The following is a 23,987-nucleotide window of genomic DNA, read 5'->3' on the forward strand; positions in this document are numbered from 1 at the left end:
CACTTTGTCAGATTGAAAAATTCCTGCCTTTAGGACAAGATAAATATGACTACTGTGCTCCAGTCAGCTCCTCCACCATTCCTGTTTACAGGAAACTGTTGTGAAATACATGGTTTCCTTCATATTTACAGAGAGACTAAAAATTACTAAGTTTCAGAATATTTTAATGTTTACTTCACAAGTATCCTTGGGATTTTATTAATGTTGATCTTCAACAATTTGAAAAAAAAAAAAATTATAATAAAATGTATATATTTTCAAATTCTTAGGGCACATCATAAGAGACCAGATTATCTGTTATCTCACATTTTAAACTGTCTCTCAAAATTAATGGGTATACTATTTTTTATAAGAGATAATATTCATAATGGTATTATACAATGACAAATCTCCACACATTTTCTAGACAAGAGACAACGACTACCGTTAAAAGTACTAATGATGACAAGCAGTCTCACGTAAATGGTAGGATATACATTTTAAATTAGACATGAAGATACACCTACTCACACGAGTGAGTGTTATATCTAAAAAAAAAAAAAAAAATAAAAAAATAAAAAAAAAAATAAAAAATCCAACAGTGTTGCTGTAGTCATTGCAAATATTATACATCACAACCTTCAGACAAAAACAATAATTTTAACAGGAAAAGTTATTATGTAATAATATTCATGACATAAATTAAGATTGCATTTAAAAATATAATTACAGAGAGTTGATATGGTTGTCTTCTATCATCTACATACAGATTATCCCAGTTTCCTGATGTTATATGTACAATTATACGTTTTTGGAGGAGCAAGTTCTTTTTAACATCTATGAATTAATAAAAATGAGCCAGCAAATCAGGTGCAACCATACCACAGCAAGCAGTTATTATGAAAATAAAAGTTACATATTGAATATGACATCTTTCATTATGTCTCATTCAAATCTAAAATTACTCTGGAAGACATTTACATAAATTATGAACAATAATGAACACTAGTAATAATTTAACCAAACATTTTGAATTGGTACTACTTAAAACTGATGTTGAAATTTATACATCTGCCTAGTTTCAATTTGATATTTCGTATGGGCTGCAGAAAATAATATGACCATATCATGAATGCCTGGCCTGAAAGGATTTCATTTTACTGTTGTACTGGCTCTGTTTATAAATATTAGCAGTTTGTTATTACCACATTCAGTTATGAATACATGTGGATTTATTACTTGTCTGGAAACATGAAATGGATAACTGACAACAAGTGGTTTTGTAGTGATACATGCACTCTTGAACCATTCGAGTATGTTGAACATTTAATACATGATCCTTTACATATGTTTCTTTAATTCTAACTGCCTTTAAGTATTTTACAGCCCAATAAAGAGTAGCAAGTTTGTACTTATGCTCAGTTTCATTATATAAGACAGTTAAATATGTACACATCATCTCAAATGATCATTTGTCATTTGAGAAAATTTTAAATGACTAGAACAATGTTAGAGAGCAACATATTGACTTTGTTTTAACCTCTATGCACCTGAATTCAATGAACATACAAAAAAGGGTTTATTTACATAAAAAATGACCTCTAAAATACTATTGTTAATCCTAAGAACCACTAAAGAGAAAAACACAATATAATGATAGATAACAATAGTAACTGTAATTTGTATCTCAAAACTGATAAAACATTCTGTGACTAGGATAAATATTCTGAAAGACTTGTAACTCTTTCTTAATACCCTTGTGCAAAAACTTCACATGAACATGTGAAACTGAACATGTAGGTACAGTTTCTGACACTATGTAGTACAAATGATGACCTATAACACTAACACATTTCGATGAACTCAGGTTCAGTTAAATACTGTATTTCTGCTATGTTTTTAACACTCACATCAAAACTTTACGCTGAATTCAGAGAATACACAAATTATGACTTAGTACATTGCTGTTTAATATGAAAGACAAAAGTTTTCCTAGAGAGAAGGAAAGAAATTTACACATGCTGCCACAAGCCCAACTAAAGATTTGTACATTCCAATAGATATACTTTTCCTCTATCTAGCTTCCTTTTGTAATACATACCACTTACAGTAAGCATGTAACATAATATTCAGAATAAAACAATATTTTGAATTTGAATTGATATTTGTTGTAGACATGTAACGTTTGCAATTCAAGATAAGTTCAATCTTTCTATTTAAGATTACAATAATGAGTGTTTTCTTTCCCAGCCATCAAACTGAAGATGATTGGAAATGAATTCCAAAAATGCTGTCACACACTTTAACAATTTTAAAAGCTGCCTCCAGGCACCTGTACCTGTATGTTGAATTTCATTTGCATGACTGGAGATGAAAAATTCCAAAGAATCAAGGATTTTTCATGAAGAAGTGCTACCCAGCTGACTCATGGTTTTGGCTGCATTACATTGAATGCAAAACTTTCTACAATATGCAACATGATTAACAAGGGAGATGAATCATTGAGATTACAGCCAGACTATAACTCCAATGACTAGTGAGGATGCTCGTTCCAGGTAGAGCTAAGACAGTTTCTTTGTATGTAAACATTATACACTTATGATAACTTACATGTTATGACAGTGGCCATCATGCGCAACCAAGAAACAAGTTCCTATATCAAAAGTTAACAAGTTTTTATACATGCTGTGATTACACACAAAATTATTTATAAAGGCTTCTGAAATTTTGAGAGAGTCCTCTCCTCTTCAAAAATTATTTGAACCCAGATCTCTTTTTCAAGAAATTAGATAATTTTCCCAAATCAGTAGAGAATAGTCATGCTCTATACTTCTTCATTTTGCTATCAGTGAACACTTGTTTGCACTATTTTCCATTCTCCTTCTGCTTATAGACAAAAATTTGTCAGTCACTATCCAAATTTTGATTTAGGCTTCTCTCCTACCATAAATCAGTGCCACCTTATTCACACTATCCACACCACACACTCAAAGCTCTCAGAGTAATTCTAAAGTTATCTGCATATCCACAAGCAGGCAACATTAAAATGTTTCATTGTCACAATTGACTATAAAACTCTATAAGTCAAGGATTACATTGTCTTTACAAATCTTCAATGTTTAATGTTCAGTGATGCATTTATAAAAAGGACATGGACCAATAAGCGTACTTTTTATCACAATAAAATAGATTTTCTTCAATGCTTATGATTGTATAAACCACAGAGACCGATCAACATTGTAGACTGCCTGCCACCCTGATTGTTTCAGACTTCAGTTGCCTTTCTTTCTTGTAAATATCCCATTACACAATGGGGACATGCAAGAGGTGGTGTTGTGCTCGCATAAAGTTCCTGTAAAACACGTGATGTAGCTGGACATTCTGGAACACGTGTTACTGTTTGAGGACATTGATGCCCACAGGTGAAAGCAAGCAACTGTTCTCCATTCACTACCGACTGAAAAAGAAAACTGTTTATTAGACTGTAATTGATTTTCTGTTCAGTATGAACTAGAATGACACACACTGAGAAGAGAGATAGATAGAGAGATAGATAGATAAAGATAGAGAGAGAGAGAGAGAGAGAGAGAGAGAGAGAGAGAGAGAGAGAGAGAGAGAGGGGGGGGGGGGATTTTCTCATACAAGACTATAATACATGAGAGAGGGTGGGGGGGAGGGAGGGGGGATTTTCTCATACAAGACTACAACACATGAGAAAGTGTTAAAGATGAGTGCCCTATCAACGGGGAAAACATTATGATGAAGTTTAGTGGTTGTGCAATAATGCAGAAAATAGCTACTTGAGATCTTATTCAAAAAATCATTTCAGTGTTCACTCATGGCTACCGTAAGTTAGGCTTGTGGCTAGTTTCACATACAAAACTAATTAATATCACAAAAGGAGATGCCTCAACTGTTATAACTTCGCAACAGTGGTGAGAACATCCATTCCAGCAGTGCTTCAGGGCCACTCTCGTCCCTAGATCTCTTACTCTGCTCTCCGGCCCTCACAGATTCTGCTCACTGGAAATTGCTGATGATTTTCATTCTAGTGACCACTTTCCAGTCTGGATTCATTCACCAGACATTGCAGGACATATCACAAGTATAATTCACCCCATAACCATTAGGGAGCGCATCCCATGGTAAAGCCAATTCAAGTGCGCAACAGTGTACTGGTTAAAATGTCAAACAGCTATAGAGAACCTCATGGACCTTGTTGGTCATGAGGCCACAGTTTGACAAATGAATAAAACAAGCAACAAGTGATAAGTTCTGGACCCAACTGACTATTTCACTAACTCTACACAAATTTGGGAGGCTAAGAGGATTTCTGAAAAATACAGTAGGCAGAGCATTTCCACTAAAACAGTAGCTACTGCTTTCTTGGATTCAGTGCTCCACTACTACCTTAAAACCAAGAGGAGGGTAGTTTGGACTTAAGATACAACACTGAATCACACATCTGCAGCTAGGAAGGTCTCTTTCTTCTTTTATGTACGAGCAAATTTCTCCTTCAGTCTATTAGCTGATATCAAACAGATCTACTTTCATAGTTTGGTAGTAAAAAGGTTTCATCATATTTGAAGTGAACACTTCAACTAAACAGCATTATTCACAAACTGATCTAACAAGGGGACCTCCAGACCTGTCAATGATGAATTAGATATGTTGTAGTGGGACTTCTCCAGAGTACATAGTAAGCGCTTTTTCATGCGATGGCCCCTAATTTCCGAGAAAATCAGTGTTGAAGTTTCATGTGTACTTGCTAAGTTTTGAGCACGCAAATGCAGTGCAGGGGCTAAGATACATGCTACCATGCAAGTAGCATGGTTTCAAAACCTACCTATGTACCTTTCTTTTTTTTTCAGTGTCATCACACAGAAGATAATTAAATAGTATATGTCAAGCAAAATTATTCAAAAATAGTCATTTTTGCCAATCTGACTCCTTCCACAGCTGCCAATACTTCATCCATTGTTGAGAACTCATTGGAGTTGTCCAAATGTTTGGAATTTTAACTATGAATTGAAAATGGAATATTCATATGAAGAAACTGTGCTGTAATGATTGATTTATTAATTAGATTACTACAGTGAAAAATGAGTATTTTTGAATAATTTTACCTGTGTGACCTGTACTATTTAATAACAATCTGTATGATGGAAGAAAAATCACATGTGAACAGTAGATGTGGAGAGTTTGAACCTGCATGTTAGTGTGGTAGCTGTGAACCTTGGCCCCTGCACCATGTTCTCTTGGCTGAAACATTTTATTTAATGTTACAGAAAACTTCAAGATCAATTTCTCAGGAACTAGGGTCTGTTGCTTGAAAAGCCACTAGTCACATCATGAAAGGACCCTCTACAACACAGCTAGGACTCATCAGAATAAGTGATTAATAGGTCTGATGGTCCCCTTGTAAGTATTAGGAGACTCTGGCTGCCCAAGATTTTCCCTGAAGACTTCATAAGCTACTGTCTGCCAAATGAATTTCAGGTATTTGATATAAACTTTGTTGATTTTTGTTGTGTGGGAAAAAGGCCGTGGTTCAGAGACTTTAAAGACATGGCTGCTCTGGACGACAAGTTAATAAAGCTACACATTCTCTTCAGTAATAAGTTGTGTCATGATATCAGGAACAAGATTGATAGTTTAACTACCGAACTATGGAAGTAGATCTGTGATATCAGCTAACAGACAGAAAGATAAATTTGTTAGTATTTAAAAGAAGAGAGTGAGTTTCCTATCTGCAGATGTGTGTAACACTGTCATTAAAAGTTCTGACAGAGTTCTATCTATGAATGAAACAGCTATGCTTGCCAAAGAAGACTGCTCTTCTAAGAAGAGAATATATTGTTGCTAATAACAAAACAAATCCATTTTTTATCTAAAACAGCTGAAGATGAAATACTCATGGCATGAGCCAGGATACTGCTTAGGAGCAAACCACCTAACAGTAATTCAATGAAAGGTGAGATGAGAGCTCTCTGAGATTTAAAAGCTGATAAAGACTTTATTCTTCTTCCAGCAAATGACAATGCTGCAGTGGCAATGGGGAAAGAAGACTACCATAGTAAAATTCAGGTCTTTTTATAACCAGGAGAACTCAACAGATATCCCACACATTTTGTTATTAGCAAGTTATTAAAGCCTCTTCAATTTTATTAGTTGTGTTTCATCAAATCAAAAGTGTTGCCATCAAAACTGTATGCTTTAAAGACCCACAAATCTGGCATTCCATTAACTTTATTGTTTGCTCTGTTGAGCTAAGGGAATGGACAAACCCTTAGCAACCTTTGTACTGGATAAAACTGACACTTAAGTTGTATATTCTGGTCATAGTGCCAATTATTCCACTCTACAATGTGCTGGTGCAGCTCTGTGGTCTTAGGAAGCAGTCTGATGATGTCACGAGCTGACTGTTGTTTGGATACAGGTTGTTGTCCTGAACTTGTTCAACTTTGGAACTACTGAGTCGTTAAAGGTTCAGATGATGTCTCTGACATCAGGCGAAGAAACATTAGGCATGGAAACATGCATTGGATCACAACCTGATGCCCATATAACAAAAATAAGCAAGGCTTGAAATGCTAGCCCTGAGCATGTTTTATGTTTTGATGTGGAGTTACACACGATCTTGCGGGCACTGGAGTGGGGGTGATGTGCTTATGCTGAGAAATGCCTCATCTACTCCATCTCCTCAAGTACCTTTCAATCTATATGTACCCTCAGACAAAATAATCAAGAGAAATTACACACGAAAAAAGTGACAAATCATACAAGAGGAAGGAAGAGAAAACGAAGGTAGAACTTTAATGGGAATAACGACAAAAAACTTAGCAAGAGCAGGTATTTTTCACTGATAAAAACAAATACAATATTTTACAATCGAGTAACTCTGATAAGGACTATGTAAAAGACAGAACTTCCAAAAATCAATATGGAATGGTCATTTTGGGAAAAGAAAGACAACAAACAGAGTTCATTGAGTGTGCTCTTTTTAATAACAGTAACAGCAGAAAACTATCTAGCATATTTCAAGAGATAGAGCAAGACACATCACTGGCTAACGTGGTGAAACCTAGAGTGTAACAACATGTTTCAGAAGCTAACATTCAAACAATAATAATGCAAGAAAGTTACTTTATCATTTGTAGAATGGGCTTAAAAATGTTGCAAAAAATGAAATACCACAGCACTCCTGAATTTTCTTGAAGATAATAAATCAAGAAATACTCTCGTATTGTTACACTCCATCCTGGATTTTCCATTGTTTGATTACTACAATATGTTCTAAACAGAATCAATAGCAAAATGGTGGCCAAGTTGAAAGTGTATAATGTGCCTTCACGAAAAAACGTAAATTTTGGTAGTAAAAGGAAAACGTGTGCAAGTTGTAAGAACGAAATACTGAAGCTGAACAAATGGATATCTAGTCTACAGTTTAAAATCGACACTCAAAAGGTGGAAATAAGTAAACTACAATCTGAAAAATGTGAAATGCTAATGAAGAAAGAAGACTCGGTCTCGGAAAAATGGAAGAGAGTAACTGAAGGAAGTTCTACTCAGAAGGTAAAATATCTGAAACACAGTGAAAATTTAATGCAAAAAACTCTTTTGAAGTGATTCCTGCCTTGGATTCAGTGAACATGTCGGAAAGGGTTGAAGAGTTGGAAAACAAAGTAGGCAAACCGGTGCTCGTTGTAAGTAGGTAAAACAGTGAAAATACTGCATCAGGAGATATTCTAAAAACTATGGAAATAAGTGCACACACCTACAATACCATAGACTTCAATGCAACAAAGTAAACTACGTTAAAAAATGTATCTCCAGTGAAACTGCAAACTGAAGAACATTTAGAATATGTGCGGCAAAAAAAAAAAAAAAAAGACACTAGCCAGGTGAGAAGAAGAACCTTAAATCCTCAGGTTACAAAAAGTGTGAAAAGTGTGAAACACAAAACAATCTGTTTGTTAGGTGATAGTCACGGCCGTGAAATTTCTGCAATGTTGATGAGAACATGTAGTTTCAAGGCATCTGGTTTCATAAAGCCAGGGGCTCGATTGACTGCAATAACGGACCTAACAACATCTACTGACGTAGCTAGTTTGAATAAAGACGATTTCACAGTGTTAATAGGAGGATCAACCACGTCTATAGAAACAAGACACACAAGGTCATTACAGAAATGAGGAAATGTTTAAATAATTTAACACACACTAATGTACTCATTCCCAACATCCTGTATCGTCATGATTTAACACCCTGGTCATGTGTGAACTGCGAAATTAATGATGTAAATGAGTGTATCACTGAAGTATGCACTAGCTTTAAGAATGTCGATATTGTAGATATAAACAGATTGGAGCAAAGTGTCCATATAGTCCATGGACTTCATTTAAATAAGCCAGGAAAGAAATTACTAGCCGAAAAAATATGTACTCGCATTTTGAAGAAGAGTGAAGAAAAAAGTATAAGTGACAAACAAATGGAGATTAAGAAGTGCTTTAGATGAGTTACAAGCTGTGCCATCGGCCAAACACAAATTACCAAGTGGTTTACACCGATCAGGCAAGAAACAATCAATCAAGTCATCAGCCAAACGAAAATTACAAAATGGTTTAAACCGAAGAGGACAGATGTGGATGAAGCAAAACTTATACAAACTCCAGAAGTTAACCCACCTGCTGATTGCCACCAGCAAACAGAAGCCACACACAAGATAGATACAGAAATTTTTTTAGGGTAAATGCTGTATTAGAAATGCCATTAGATAAAGAATCACAAACCGTTTCAACTAAAGTTACTAAATGCCCAGATTTTGATGTACTACACCATAACATTCAGTCACTCACAAATAAAATTTCCATGTTAGAAGCACTACTCCAGTATACATTAAACATAGACATAATTTGCAATACTGAACATTGGCTACGAAATGACGAAGTAAAATTAACCTCAATCTCAGGACATAGATTAGCAAGTCATTTTAGCCAAGAGTTTTCCAAACATGGTGGCTCTGCTATCTTTGTGAAAGAACAAATAAAGTTCTGTGATGTTAGTAAAAGTTATATTGACTCGATTGAGAAAGACTTTGAACTTACCATTACCAAACTGCCACAGCTTAATTTGATAGTTATTACCATATATAGAGCACCAAGTGGAAACCTGTCAGTCTTCATGAATAAACTAGAGGTTCTGCTGAAGAGGATCAGTACACTAAATATGAAATTTGTGGGGATTTCAATATTGATTTTTCAAAAGACAGCAGTACCAGAGATGCTTTGATAAATATGACCAACACATTCAATATGGTCCCCACAATACTCTGCCCAAGAAGATTAACAGAATGCACAAATTCCATTATTGGCCAAATATTCATCTCAGAAACAATTTACAGATTCACAAGCAGAGTACTGAGCATGGGTTATAGTGATCATGAGGCACAGCTGCTGTGTATATAAATGCCAACAAGTAGCAGCAGTTCCGGAAAAGTAGTTGAAAAAAGAACCTTTTCTGAAGATAACATTAGAATTTTTAATCTCTTACTGGGGAAGTAAAACTGGGAAAGCATCGCCACTCAGATCAATGTTGATAGCATGTACATGAGTTTTCTGAGCATCTTTCTTCACTATTTTAATGTAGTATTTCCAAAAGCAGTAAAAACAGAGAAACCTAACAATAATAAGCAATGGGTAACTAAAGGCATAAAAATTTCCAGTGAGAGAAACAGATTTCTGCAGTACTCTTGTAAGAAATATAGAGTAACTCAAGAATACGCAGATTATTCAAAAGCCTACAAAAGAATCTATGGTAGAGTAGTCAAAGAGGCAAAAATTATGTGAAATGACAATTTGATAAGAAACTCATCTAACAAAATGAGATCCACATGCAGAGTTATAAAGAAAGAAACTTGAAGTTCAGTACCAAAGAAAAAGAATGTATCACTAAAACTAGAAGGCTGAAAAGTCACAGACCCAAATTCAGTTGTGGAAAAATTCAGTGAATACTTCACCTCACTAGCTGAAGACCTCATTCAAGTACACTGTCAAGGACTAGTTCGAAGTTTCTCCAGCAAGTCAGTGATCTCGACTGCTTCTATGTATGTGTATGAAACAAACCCCAATGAAATTACAAGTAAAATTAAATCATTAAGCAATGAAATGTCAAATGGTCTTGATGAAGTACCTGATTTCACATTAAAAGCATGTGCTCACCACATAGCAAACCCCTTGGCAAAAATTTTCAACCTCTCTTTAAAAACTGGTGTACTTCCAGATATTTTTAAAATAGCAAAAGTTTCACCACTGCTAACAAAAGATTCTTCTGAAAAAATTTCAAACTACCGACCTGTGTCACAGTAAAGTTCCTTCTCAAAAATTCTAGAAAAACTCTTCTATGACAGGCTTTTAAGTTTCATAAATAAATATGCACCTCTTACAGTGCAACAACATGGTTTTAGAAAGTCTAAATCTACACAGACAGCAATATTCGAATTCTTAGACTGCATTTTAAAATCCCTTGATCAACATAAATTAGCTGCAGGTATTTTTCTAGATCTATCAAAAGCCTTCGACGTCCTGGACCATAACATTCTGCTCGAAAAATTAGAAAGACAAGGAGTAAGGGGTGTAGCACATAGCTGGTTGTGTTCATACCTAAAAAACCACTAGCAGTATCACTTCAGTATGAATTCAACAAAATGAATAAAACAAGAAACAACTCCTTTCTTTCTAGGGAATTACCAATAAAATATGATGTACCACAGGGCTCAATCTTAGGTCCACTACACTTCTTGATTTATGTGGACGACTTAGTTGAATATATGAGTCCCACAAAGACTGTCCTGTTTGCCGATGACACCAGCATATTGCTCACTGGATCCACAGCAGAAAGTTCTATGAAAAGACTTTCTGAGTGGTTCACAAAAAACAAACTCATTATAAATACTGAAAAAACTGTGTGTGTCAATTTTTATTTAATTCCTCCAACTAATCAAATGTCTATTCAAGCCCAATTAAAAAAATGATCCCCTAGAAAATGTAAGTGTCACAAAATTCTTGGGTCTTTGGTTTCAGCAAGACTTACAGTGGGACACACATATAAATAACTTGTGTAGAAAACTATCATCTGTGTGCTATGGCCTAAGAATTTTAAAGGCTGCAACAAGCAAAACAACAGTACTTCAGGCATACTATGCACAGTTCCACTCACTAATCCGACAGGGGATCATTTTCTGGGGATACTCAACTCACAGTGTAAAGGTTTTTAGAATTCAAAAAAGATCTTTAAGAATAATGTGTGGACTTAAAAAGACTCAGTCCTGTAAATCCCATTTTTACGAGCTTGGTGTTCTAAATGTTCTAAGTTTATTCATTTATGTAACTATCTTGTTCACTAGGGACTACCTCCTGAAAACAGGCAAACTGCGACAGAACAGAAATGTAGACAACTATAGTACCAGAAGGGAATCAAATATACATCAAAAATATCACAGAAAACCAACTATCAGAGGAGTATAATTAACATTGGTGTAATACTACACAATAAGATACCAGAGGAAATAAAAAATACTATTCATCCAATATTTATAGCTAAGCTAAAGGCATTTATAATAAAGCACTGTTTCTATTCTGTCAGAGAATTTCTGAATAAGTAACAAAATTAATTGTAATAGGTACCTAATTTTAATTTGCCTACTATTTTGCAAATACTATGTATCGTTGTAACTTATCTTTGACCTGTCCAATAGCAATTGTACAATTTGTGCAATATGATAAAACTGGACCAATAAAAAATCAGATCAAATCAAATCAAGTTGATACTGTGGCCCATAGGCACACATAATTTACAGTTCATGCATAAATAAAGAACTTTGAAAAACAAATATTAAAGTCAATGAACTGTGTTTGTAATATTAAAACAAATGCTGTAGTGGACATAAGTAATTCACACTGTAACTACACACTAAACACATCATGGATTTAAGCTATGAAGGAAAATAATTAAAGAAAGACCTGAATATGCAACAAATGGTTTGAATACTGCACTGATAAAATCACACAAAAAATCAGAGTAATTCTCCTTTGGTCACTTTGATGAATATAAGATATGGGCTATAGTGAGGAAAGTAAAATGAACAAGAAAAAAAAATGCAACACTACTGGTGATCTGAATTTCATCGAAATATACATGAAGCTGTAAATATGACACACAACTACCAAGATGTGAATTAATCTGATCTAAAAGTTTATGACCATAATGTAAAGTCCCTGCATAATAAGATCAATGTAATTAACATCCATCAAACAGATCTCAGTAATATGCATTTATGAGCACTGTCTTAACCCAGAATTAATTAAATACACAAAAATAACTGAATCCATTTTGTATTTCTGTGATTGTGGAATAATCAGGGTTGGGTAGCAATTTACATAAAAGAAAATGTAGATTTTACTACCCTATCTGGTTTAACTTGAATGAATGTTGAAAAGGGCTGTGGGAATGGACTTGTTACGAGAGGGGTTCCCTGGTTGGGTGGTTTCTTGCAATGATGATATGAACTAGATACTGTGAACTTGCGATATGGGCGTGTTTTTCTGTGGGCGTGTTTGAAGCTGCATATGTATGTCAACAAACTACTATCACTTCCAAGCTCAAGACTATGATTCAGTTGATAGTTTCAGAGTAGTGCTGCAACAAGTATGCCAAAAAGTTATGGAAAATGTCATCAAAAGAGTGGGAGTGTGCATGCAGAATCAGGGGAAGCATCTGAGTAATATCATATTCCATACAAAATCACAGGTAGCATACACTACAATAATATATAAACTACTCAATGTCATCAATAAATCCATGTGTTATTATGCTCCTAAAAGTTGTGTTCTTTATGGGACTCTCTTCATTTGAGCCACCCTTGAAAAGTTTTAGGAAGGATTCCGTTAAACCTCGACATCGGCTGCCCTAATGTCGACCCCCCCCCCCCCCCCCCCCCTCTCTCTCTCTCTCATGATATGAAACTACTAAGAAAAACTGGTAATTTTGTACTTTTCTTCCACTGAATACTGCTAGCACATATTTTGAAATATAACACATTCTTCCCAATTCATAACTGGATCTCCCAAGAGGAAAAGATAGGAACAGTGCTACAGCCCAGCGTCAGCAGACACAAAAATGAAAATGGAAAGAAATTGTTGGCTGTGGGAAGGGTGAAGCAAGGAAACACATTCAGTAGTCCATGTCAAGAACAGATGGCAGGGGGGGAGGGGGGGGGGGGGGGGTACGAGATAGTGAGCAACAATGAAATGCTAACAGCAGATGATATTTGAAAACCTGTGAACATAGAAGTGCAACAGAACTCAGAACATAGAAGTGCAACGGAAACAGTCAGTATGATTGTGATAAGGAGACTGGGTGAAGAAGAAATGAGGCATTTGACAGTGTGAATCACAGTATTCTCCCAGATAAATAAGTTTTATGGGATTGATGGAACAGCCGACCAATGGATGTCATATCTAAACACAAGAATGAAGAAAGTTGCATGTTATTATGCACCTGAAAGTAATTCAATGAATGGAGTCCGGTGACATTATTCTGACTGGGGAGAAATCACATATGGGGTTCCCAAAAGCTCAATCTTAGGTCCACTACTGTTCCTCATATCGTAGTGGCAAGAACATTCAGCTCTAAACTGCAATACTTGAGAAAACTCGACTTAAAGAATTAATTCTGTATAACTTATACTGAAATAGTATGATGAGTTTCATTTAAATTTCAAGTAAGTATTGTTAGCCGTGAGTTCCATTATATTTTTCATGCATGTTGGGAAGCTCCACTCGTATGTATTTTTCCAGTGACATAAACTAAATATGCCATTTTTTGACCTCTGTCAGTTTTCTTGCTGGGATGCGCTACATGTAAACAATCTTCTGTCTAATATACAACAAGCAGAATTAGTTCTTTCTGCAGATGACACTCCTACTGTAATCAATCCAAGCATACATACAGAAACCGAAGAAACGGCACATAAGAAGTGGCAAATTATGTTCCTAAAAGCGTCACTGATTGGTTTTCTGCAAATAGTCTCATTCTCAATTTTAAAAAGACACAACATATTCGATTCTGCACATCTAGTTGGGAAATAATAAAGAGGGCGAAAACTTCAAAATTTTTAGGTGTTCACATTGATGAAAATGGAAACTGGAAAAAGCACATTTTGGAACTCCTGAAACAACTTTGTTCTGCTACATTTGCACTTAGAATCAGTGCAAATCTTGGGGTGAGACAAATCAGTAACTTGATATATTTTCCATATTTTTATTCAATAATTTCATATGGAATAATGTTCTGGGACAATTCATCTATAAGAAATAAAGTCGTCATGACTCAGGAATGTAATGTAAGATTACTATATGGTTCACACTCACAATCATTTCGTAAACATCTGTTTAAAGAGTTGGGCATTCTGACTACTGCTTCACAGTATGTTAACTCCTTCATACAGTGCATTGTAATGAATCAATTGCAGTTCAGAAACAACAATGATGGACATAATTGCAGTGCCAGAAGAAAAAATGACATTCATTACTCCATGTTAAGGTTGTCTTTAGCACAAAAATGAGTGAACAATGCTGCAACAAAAATTCCTGATAGCTTACCCAGTGATATAAAATGTATGGCAGAGAGCGAAGTAAAATTTGAAAACAAACTGAAAAGAAGTTCCTTGATAACTCCTATTCTAAACAAGCATTTCTATTATTGTAATGTATAAAAGGTGGTGGGTAGGAAGTACTAATACCCATCTGTATATTTAATAATAATAAACAACAAAAAACTTATAATGGTCAGCATATAGCAATATTTACAAATTAATTTGTGATTTGAATGTAAAATGACTCATTCCATATCATTACCATCAATTATGCAAGAGAGTCATATAACATGAAACTAACTAAATACCTAACAGTTCCTGTATGTTCAATAACAACATCTTGTGCAGAGTAATACTACTTTTATGACTGCATCTGCACCTATACACCTTAAGATGTGGATTTTGGTATCACTATCTTCCTGCCCTTCCCTGTTACATTTACGAATGGTGCACTGCCAATAAACCTCTGATATCAGCTCTGATTTTTCTGATTTTCTTGTCATGGTCATATTTTGAGAAGATGTGAAGAAGCAGTACGTTGAAGACTCTTCTCGGAACATAAGTAATCAGAATTTCAGCAATAAACCTCTCTGTAATGCACAACATCTATATTGTGGCATCTGCCATTGGAGTAGGTTGAACATCTCTGTAGCACTCCTACAGCAACTAAATAGTCTCATGACAAAATGTGCAGCTCTTTGTTGGATCTTCTCTGTCTCTTAATTAATCCAACTTCATAAGGATGCCAAACTGATGGGCAGTACTCAAGAATTGGTCAAGAAGTATTTTCTGAGCCACTTCTTTTGTGGATGAATTACATTACCTTACTGTTCTCCCAATCACCATTAACCTGCCATTTGCCTTTCCTACAAATTGTTGTATGTGGTCATTCCACTTGTACACTGTTCACTAAACAACAGTGTGGAACTATATGGAATATCTTCTGGAAGTCAAGAAATCTGGCATTAGCCTGGGCAGTGTTGTCTATAGTGCTTTTGATCCCGTAGACAAACAACACAAGATGAGTTTCACAAGTCCTCTACAAGTAGAATTCATACTGATCTGTGTGGAGGACGTTTTTGTTCTTCCAAATGTATATACACAAAACATGTCCCATAATTCTACAATAGATTTACATTGGCAATGTGGAGGTATGATTATGTGCATCCATCAGACTTCACTTCTTGAAATAGGAATAACCTGCAGTTTTTCCAGTTGTTAGATGTACCCTTTGTTGCTCGACCAACCTATGATAAACCACATCTGTCAGGGAAGGAGGTTCTTTTGATAATATCTGTAGTTCCTCACAGGCATATCTATAATGTGGAGCAGTTTCAGTTGATTTACTGTTCTGGAATCACTTATCTCAATATCTGTCATTTCAATGTTTCAGCTGAAAGAAAGAATGACATTACAATCTTCTGCAGTGAAACATTTTCAGAAGGCTGAGTTAAGTAATTTTGTCCTTTGTCTGTCATCTTCTGTTTCAGTGGCCATACAGTCATTGAAGGATTGAATACAAATTTCATGTTAGACTAATCCTTCTTAGGAGACTACAAGTGGGTACTATAGACCTTGAGCAGGGAAGAAGCAACAGAGAAGGTGAACAAACGGGTACACGAATATTTGCTCTCCATTTAGCATAACGTGTTTAGCTTGAGGGTATCCCAATTTTTATACCCAATAAGTTAACTACATTTTAAATGTCAGGCATTGAATTTCATTGTATACTTTGGATGTCACAATCATTTAATAAACTAGGTTTATTTTTTTACTTTCACAGCTAGACTGCAAGTACAACACTAAAAAAATTTCAGTAACTGTTTCTTACCTCTGTGGAAGGATTAACACTGAGGCTTAACAGGCTTGAATCTGTGATACTGGACAGTACTGTTTCCATTAACTGATCTGTACCAACACATTTACTATCCTTGTCACTTACAGTTCCTTGAGATGGTGCCACAACTTCAGCAAGAACTTCAGCAAATTCATGTGGAATTCTCTTGGCTGGAATGAAATATAGTAGCAATGATTATTAAATAGCTTATCAGCTGAAAAGAAACTACAATTTTTTGAAACAAAATTTGTCAACCAACAAGTAGAATATGCATCTCAGATGCAAACAGTAAGAATTATGACTGTAAAAACAATGAAAAGGAGGAGAATGGAACAAAAATATATTACATCAAGACCTAAGCTCCTTAGTTGAGATACAAAGAAATCAACATTTGCAGAATATGAAGATAAAGGACAACCTGAATGTGGAATACTCAGAATACAAGTGGAGTATTATACATAAGAAATTATCATAAGGCAATTCAAAACTATAGCACTTGACTTTTAATGCACAATTTTGGCACAATGATGTGTACCTTGACAAACTCAGATTTAATGTCAAGTCCATTCTACATTATTAAAATGTAATGTTAATATACTTACATTTGCATGTAAAAAGCATAAAATACAGAGATATCTAAAAAAACATACAATCCAAAAAACAGCACTCCAGAAAAACAAGTTTTGCAGGAAAACTGGAGGAAAACTGGATTTTGCAAACTACAGACACAACAAAAGTGAGAGAGATGAATACATTCTCATAAAAATACCAAATTAGAAGTTGCTATCATTTATTACTGAAATTGCTCTGAACTTGATAATGAAGACATGACATATCTAAAACTGATTAATAATTATCAAACAACAGTGTTTTAAAGAAATGAACATACTTAATGCTGAATCCATGAAAATTGAGAAAATTAAAAATTATTTTTGCATTTTGAATTACAAGCGCCAAACAGGAAAGAACTTTGCATTCAGTGGTGAAGTTTAGTTGAATAATGTATTAAAGCATGCAGACTTATAAACCAGATTAAAAAAGATACAGAGATTTATTATTTAAATATAAATATTTCAGAGAGACTTATCCATCTTGCTGTAAGCCTGGTAATTTGTTTGCAGAGGAGTGATTAGGTGTGGTGGGAGAACCACCTGCATAGCAGATGCACAATATGGCCAAAGGTACAGCAGGAAAAACATGTTACATACACAACACTTCTCACCAGCTATTTTTGAAACATTTATTAGGGCTAATAACACATGGTTTGTTTAGCATTGTGAGACCTCAAGGTTCTCCTGGGGATGCAGTGAGGTGACACTGTCGACAACCGCCAATAGGTGTACATGCTGTAATTTTCAAGACAGTTTTGCTCTGAAAAATACAAGGCATGCATCTATCAAAATATCAGCGATTGTCAATTATGTCAACCCAGATGTATTCGTTTTTACGTGTACAGATTTGACGGTCCAACAGTATGTTTAAGGTATATCCATTTGGTAGTCCGTGCTTTCACTTAAAACACACAACCTCTACTTATGGGTTTTTAAGTATACTGTCAATGCACTACCTCTCGCATCACTGGGATGCTATCTAAACCTTATCACAAACTTCCTCCCAGTTTATCTGATATAAATTTTATCATAGTCATTATAGTTTACTTTGTACACTTCTGAGCCATTGTATTTGTTCCATTTCTCCTGTTATCTACTTCTTAAGTTACCTCTGATTTGAAAACCTCTACTGATGTTGACTTTCCTGAAGATATACACAATTCAGAGTTCTTACCATTAGATATTACTGCTGCATATCTCCCATTGTCCTTATGTACTATATGATAAAAAGTATCTGGATGCCCTATGTAATGCAGAATTGACCACTAGATATCAAGGGAGATGGATACCCCAGTACAAAAGGAGATGGGGTGTACTGTATTGTCACTACAGAAGTAGTAACAGCAGAATGGATCTGTCAGAAGACCTCAGTGACTTTGAACATGGACTGGTCATTGGATATCACCTGAGTAACAAATCCATCATGGAATTTCAACTGTTCTAAAGCTGCCCAGGTTGTTTGTTAGTGATGGATTATGAAGTGGAACTGAGAAGGAACAATCACAGCTAAAGCAAGACCAGACAGACCTCATGCACTGATGGACAGGGGATGTCAAACACTGCACAGGGTGGTTGGAAAAACAAACAAACAAACAAACAAACAAACACACACACACACACACACACACACACACACACACACACACACACACACACACACACACACACACACACACAAAATCAGTAGAAGGAATCACTCATAAGTTCCAAAGTACTCCCAGCAGTTCCACTAGGACCATGACTGTATGATGGGAGTTAAAAAGAAAGGTATACAATGGTCAAGCAGCTCCTCATGAGCCACACATTTCTGTAATCAGTGCTACTTGAGATGGTGTAAAGAATGATGCCAATGGACAGTGAATGACTGAAAAGAAGTGTTTTGGAGTGATGAAATACTATATCTTGTGGCAAACCAATGGAACGGTTTGGGTTTGGCAAATGCCTGGAGAAAATTATATGGCATCAGGTGCAGTGCCAATGGTGAAGTATGGAGGAGGTGATGTTATAGTAAAGGGGTGTGCTTCTTGGTTAGGGTCTGATCCTCTGTTTATGCCAAAGAAAACATTAAATGTCGAAGGTTATGAACACATTTTACAGCATTTGGTTCTGCGTAGAGTAGAGGACTAGTTTGGAACTGTTGATTGTTTCTATCAGAACAACAATTCACTCTGTCATAAAGCAACATCTATGAAGTAATGGTTTGTGGATGATGACATTCCCAAAGTGGACTAGCCTGCACAACATCCATTATCACTACTTTCTCTGGTTTTGATACTTAAAGAAGAATTGGCTTCCATTGCTCCAAATATTCAGATAGCTCACAGAAACTGTCCCAGCAGAGTTCAAACTGTCATAAAGGTGAAGGGTGGACATAATACATTATTAATGTCCACTAACAGGTTCCGGATATTTTCAATCAGATAGTGTACACCAGTGGTCAAGTACCTTTTCTAAACTAAATTTCCTTATACATGTTGGTGATTTCACTACTTCCGTATCCATCTACACTCATCATCTGCATAATTATCTGAATTTCTTTCTGAATCCCATCCTCACCCCAACAGTAATTCCCAGATTTTGTTTAGTGTGAATCTGAAGAAGGTGTACCTACATCTTCTGGGATGACATGAGTTTGCATTTATGATCACATCAGTGTAAACTGTTTTTGTGTGTACATTTACTTTATGCTTCCCACTATTACTGATAATTACAATGATCAAAAGGTTTATTCTTTCTCTTTTTCAAGCTCTACCTTAAAGTTAATTTAGGGAACATGGACTCATCTATTAAGCCACTTCCCATGTTTCACTGTCATTACCTCTGTTAACAACATAATACTGTTCAGATATGTTCCATAATATACAACTTTCTTTTCTATGTCGTAGGCCTAGGGGCGGCACCTTAAGAGGGGAGGGGGGGGGGGGGTGTCAGCATTTTTTGCTCTGTACTCATTTTAACCTTTTACGTTTTAAAATAATTGCACTTACATATGACAAAAATTTTTGATAATGTTAAACAACTCGCTATTTTAAATAAGCCTTAATAACAAAATTCGACAATACAAGCTTGGAAATATACATTGTTTACTTGGTGACTGAATGGCAATTTAACATTGGGTTTGTGTCTGGTATCATCTTCATGATCGTTCAAAATATTTTGAAGTAAGCTGTCAGGACGGAAATCTACAATAGAATATGTTTGAAACGTTATCATTCTGAGGATGTTGTCAGCTTCTACTTAACCCTACCATATTTTCCCCGCGAAAATACCTGGACCCCTGAAAATCTATGATAAATTAATCAGCAGTTTTTAAAATACTGTACCGTGTGGGCCTCAGTATGTAAAACCTGACTCTACTTAAATTTCTTGTAGAAATTACAGGGAAGTATCAAGTCAACGCTCCATTACTGTAATTAATGTGAAAGCTCTGTCGTCTTCAATATCTGAGCTTTGATTTAATGACACCTATTTACAAAAACTTGTTAATACTGGGAATGTTGTACATTTTTAAACAAATGTTTATACAAACAAAAACATAAGCAGAATATCTAATAATGTGTGAAATACACTTCACAACAGTTTGAAAATTTAATTTAATTTATTTACTTAGTTACTTTTTTGGCAAAAAAGAAGAAGAAACCAACTTTTGTTTGTCTCATTTATTGTGCTGCAGCCTGCACAATATCAAAGTTCCCACTCTGTGCAATCAAATAGTACATGGCATTGAAAATTTTATATTAAACTTCTTAACTAAGCTTTTTTTTCTTCAAGGAAAGGTTATTTTTACTTTATGTTGGAAAAAAAGGTGCATTTGTGTGTAGACAAAGCAGCAATCTTCACACAAATGACAACACACCACATCAACTGCCAACAAGACTACTTAAACTTTGTAGTCTGTCTTCTCTGCCCAAAGAAACGGCTAAAATGTTATAAGAATAAGTGGGATAAAATTCAATCCAGCACACCCCACTGCAAGAAATTGCAAAATTATTTCCTTTTTAAATTAGAAAGACAGTGTCAAGGATATTCAGAACATATTTGCGTCCCAGCTTAAAGTTCGGTGACGCAGAAAACAGAAGCCAAAAACGGGACTGCACAGTTTTCTTTACAAGATGAATTCCAGCTGACAGGTGTGCTTCTACTGTTCACTGACAACAGAGAAATAGGTGACAATAAAATTAAATTATTCTGCATTGTCGTTCTTTCATAGCACAGTTACATCAAGTAATTCGAGTTGGTCAGTTCATCGCTCCATATTTACAGGAAAAATCTTTGTGCTCATGTGCCATGTTTAAAGTAAAACGCTTTGTGCCCACGTGCAGTGTAGTACGACTGGAACTGGATGCAGTCTTTCTTTCTTCCTTTCCTTTTACAATTATTTTTCTTTCGTTTTGACTGTTGATGGACAATTTTGTAAGTGCCATAACATGAATAACAGTGAAAAAAGCAAACGTGAAAAATTAAGGGGGTTGGCATTTTGGAAATCATTGAAGGAAAAGCAAGAACGAGACGCCAATGTTCTAAAATCGCTTGGAACACTACATAAATTTTTCACAAAAAAATTGCTGGTTCGACTTTAAGTTCAAGTAGCACTGGTATGGATCTACATCTACATCCATACTCCGCAAGCCATCCAAAAGTGTGTGTGGCGGAGGGCACTTTACGTGCCACTGTCATTACCTCCTTTTTCTGTTCCAGTCGCGTATGGTTCGCGGGAAGAACGACTGTCTGAAAGCCTCCGTGCATGCTTGAATCTCTCTAATTTTACATTTGTGACCTCCACGGGAGGTATAAGTAGGGGGAAGCAGTATATTCGATACCTCATCCAGAAATGCACCCTCTCGAAACCTGGCGAGCAAGCTACACCGCGATGCAGAGTGCCTCTCTTGCAGAGTCTGCCACTTGAGTTTGCTAAACATCTCCGTAATGCTATCACGGTTACCAAATAACCCTGTGACAAAACGCGCCGCTCTTCTTTGGATCTTCTCTATCTCCTCCGTCAACCCGATCTGGTACGGATCCCACACTGATGAGCAATACTCAAGTATAGGTTGAACGAGTGTTTTGTAAGCCACCTCCTTTGTTGATGGACTACATTTTCTAAGGACTCTCCCAATGAATCTCAACCTGGTACCCGCCTTACCAACAATTAATTTTATACGATCATTCCATTTCAAATTGTTCAGCGCGCATACTCCCAGATATTTAACAGAAGTAACTGGTACCAGTGTTTGTTCCGCTATCATATAATCATACAATAAAGGATCCTTCTTTCTATGTATTCGCAATACATTACATTTGTCTATGTTAAGGGTCAGTTGCCACTCCCTACACCAAGTGCCTATCTGCTGCAGATCTTCCTGCATTTCGCTACAATTTTCTAATGCTGCAACTTCTCTGTATACTACAGCATCATCCGCAAAAAGCTGCATTGAACTTCCGACACTATTTACTAGGTCATTTATATATACTGTGAAAAGCAATGGTCCCATAACACTCCCCTGTGGCACGCCAGAGGTTACTTTAACGTCTGTAGACGTCTCTCCATTGATAACAACATGCTGTGTTCTGTTTGCTAAAAACTCTTCAATCCAGCCACACAGCTGGTCTGATATTCCGTTGGCTCTTACTTTGTTTATCAGGCGACAGTGCGGAACTGTATCGACGCCTTCCGGAAATCTAGGAAAATAGCATCTACCTGGGAACCTGTATCTAATAATATCTGGGTCTCATGAACAAATAAAGTGAGTTGGGTCTCACACGATCGCTGTTTCCGGAATCCATGTTGATTCCTACAGAGTAGATTCTGGGTTTCCAAAAACGACATGATACTCAAGCAAAAAACATGTTCTAAAATTCTACAACAGATCAACGTCAGAGATATAGGTCTATAGTTTTGCGCATCTGCTCAACGATCCTTTTTGAAGACTGGGACTACCTGTGCTCTTTTCCAATTATTTGGAACCTTCCATTCCTCTAGAGATTTGCGGTACACGGCTGTTAGAAGGGGCGGCAAGTTCTTTCGCGTACTCTGTGTAGAATCGAATTGGTATTCCGTCAGGTCCAGTGGACTTTCCTCTGTTGAGTGATTTCAGTTGCTTTTCTATTCCTTGGACACTTATTTCGATGTCAGCCATTCTTTTCATTTGTGCGAGGATTTAGAGAAGGAACTGCAGTGCGGTCTTCCTCTGTGAAACAGCTTTGGAAAAAGGTGTTTAGTATTTCAGCTTTACACGTGTCATCCTCTGTTTCAAAGCCATCATCATCCCGGAGTGTCTGGATACGCTGTTTCGAGCCACTTACTGATTTAACGTAAGACCAGAACTTCCTAGGATTTTCTGTCAAGTCGGTACATAGAATTATACTTTCGAATTCACTGAACCCTTCACGCATAGCCCTCCTTACGCTAACTTTGACATCGTTTAGGTTCTGTTTGTCTGAGAGGTTCTGGCTGCGTTTAAACTTGGAGTGAAGCTCTCTTTGCTTCTGCAGTAATTTCCTAACTTTGTTGTTGAACTACGGTGGGTTTTTCCCATCCCTCACAGTTTTACTCGGCATGTACCTGTCTAAAACGCATTTTACAATTGCCTTAAACTTCTTCCATAAACACTCAACATTGTCAGTGTCGGAACAGAAATTTTCGTTTTGATCTGTTAGGTAGTCTGAAATCTGCCTTCTATTACTCTTGCTAAACAGATAAACCTTCCTCCCTTCTTTTATATTCCTATTAACTTCCATATTCAGGGATGCTACAACGGCCTTATGATCACTGATTCCCTGTTCTGCACTTACAGAGTCGAAAAGTTCGGGTCTGTTTGTTATGAGTAGGTCCAAGATGTTATCTCCACGAGTCGGTTCTCTGTTTAATTGCTCGAGGTAATTTTCGAATAGTACACTCAGTATAATG

The 23,987-nt window shown here is 36.1% G+C and overlaps 1 protein-coding gene across 4 annotated transcripts in view; it reads right to left on the bottom strand.

Annotated features, from left to right (window-relative positions):
* Positions 1-235: 235 nt before the first annotated feature.
* LOC126334689 (uncharacterized) overlaps positions 236-23,987 on the bottom strand; it is a 405,460-nt gene continuing 381,708 nt past the window's right edge. For all 4 annotated transcript variants that reach the window (XM_049997175.1, XM_049997176.1, XM_049997173.1 and 1 more), the window contains 2 exons: positions 16,464-16,639; positions 236-3,436 (listed from right to left, as the gene is read on the bottom strand). In XM_049997175.1, the coding sequence (XP_049853132.1) occupies positions 3,245-3,436; positions 16,464-16,639 (368 nt within the window). In that variant the 3' untranslated portion in view covers positions 236-3,244. The remainder of the gene's footprint in view (positions 3,437-16,463; positions 16,640-23,987) is intronic.

This window comes from Schistocerca gregaria, chromosome 2 (assembly GCF_023897955.1).
Source record: "Schistocerca gregaria isolate iqSchGreg1 chromosome 2, iqSchGreg1.2, whole genome shotgun sequence".
Lineage (NCBI taxonomy): Eukaryota > Metazoa > Arthropoda > Insecta > Orthoptera > Acrididae > Schistocerca > Schistocerca gregaria.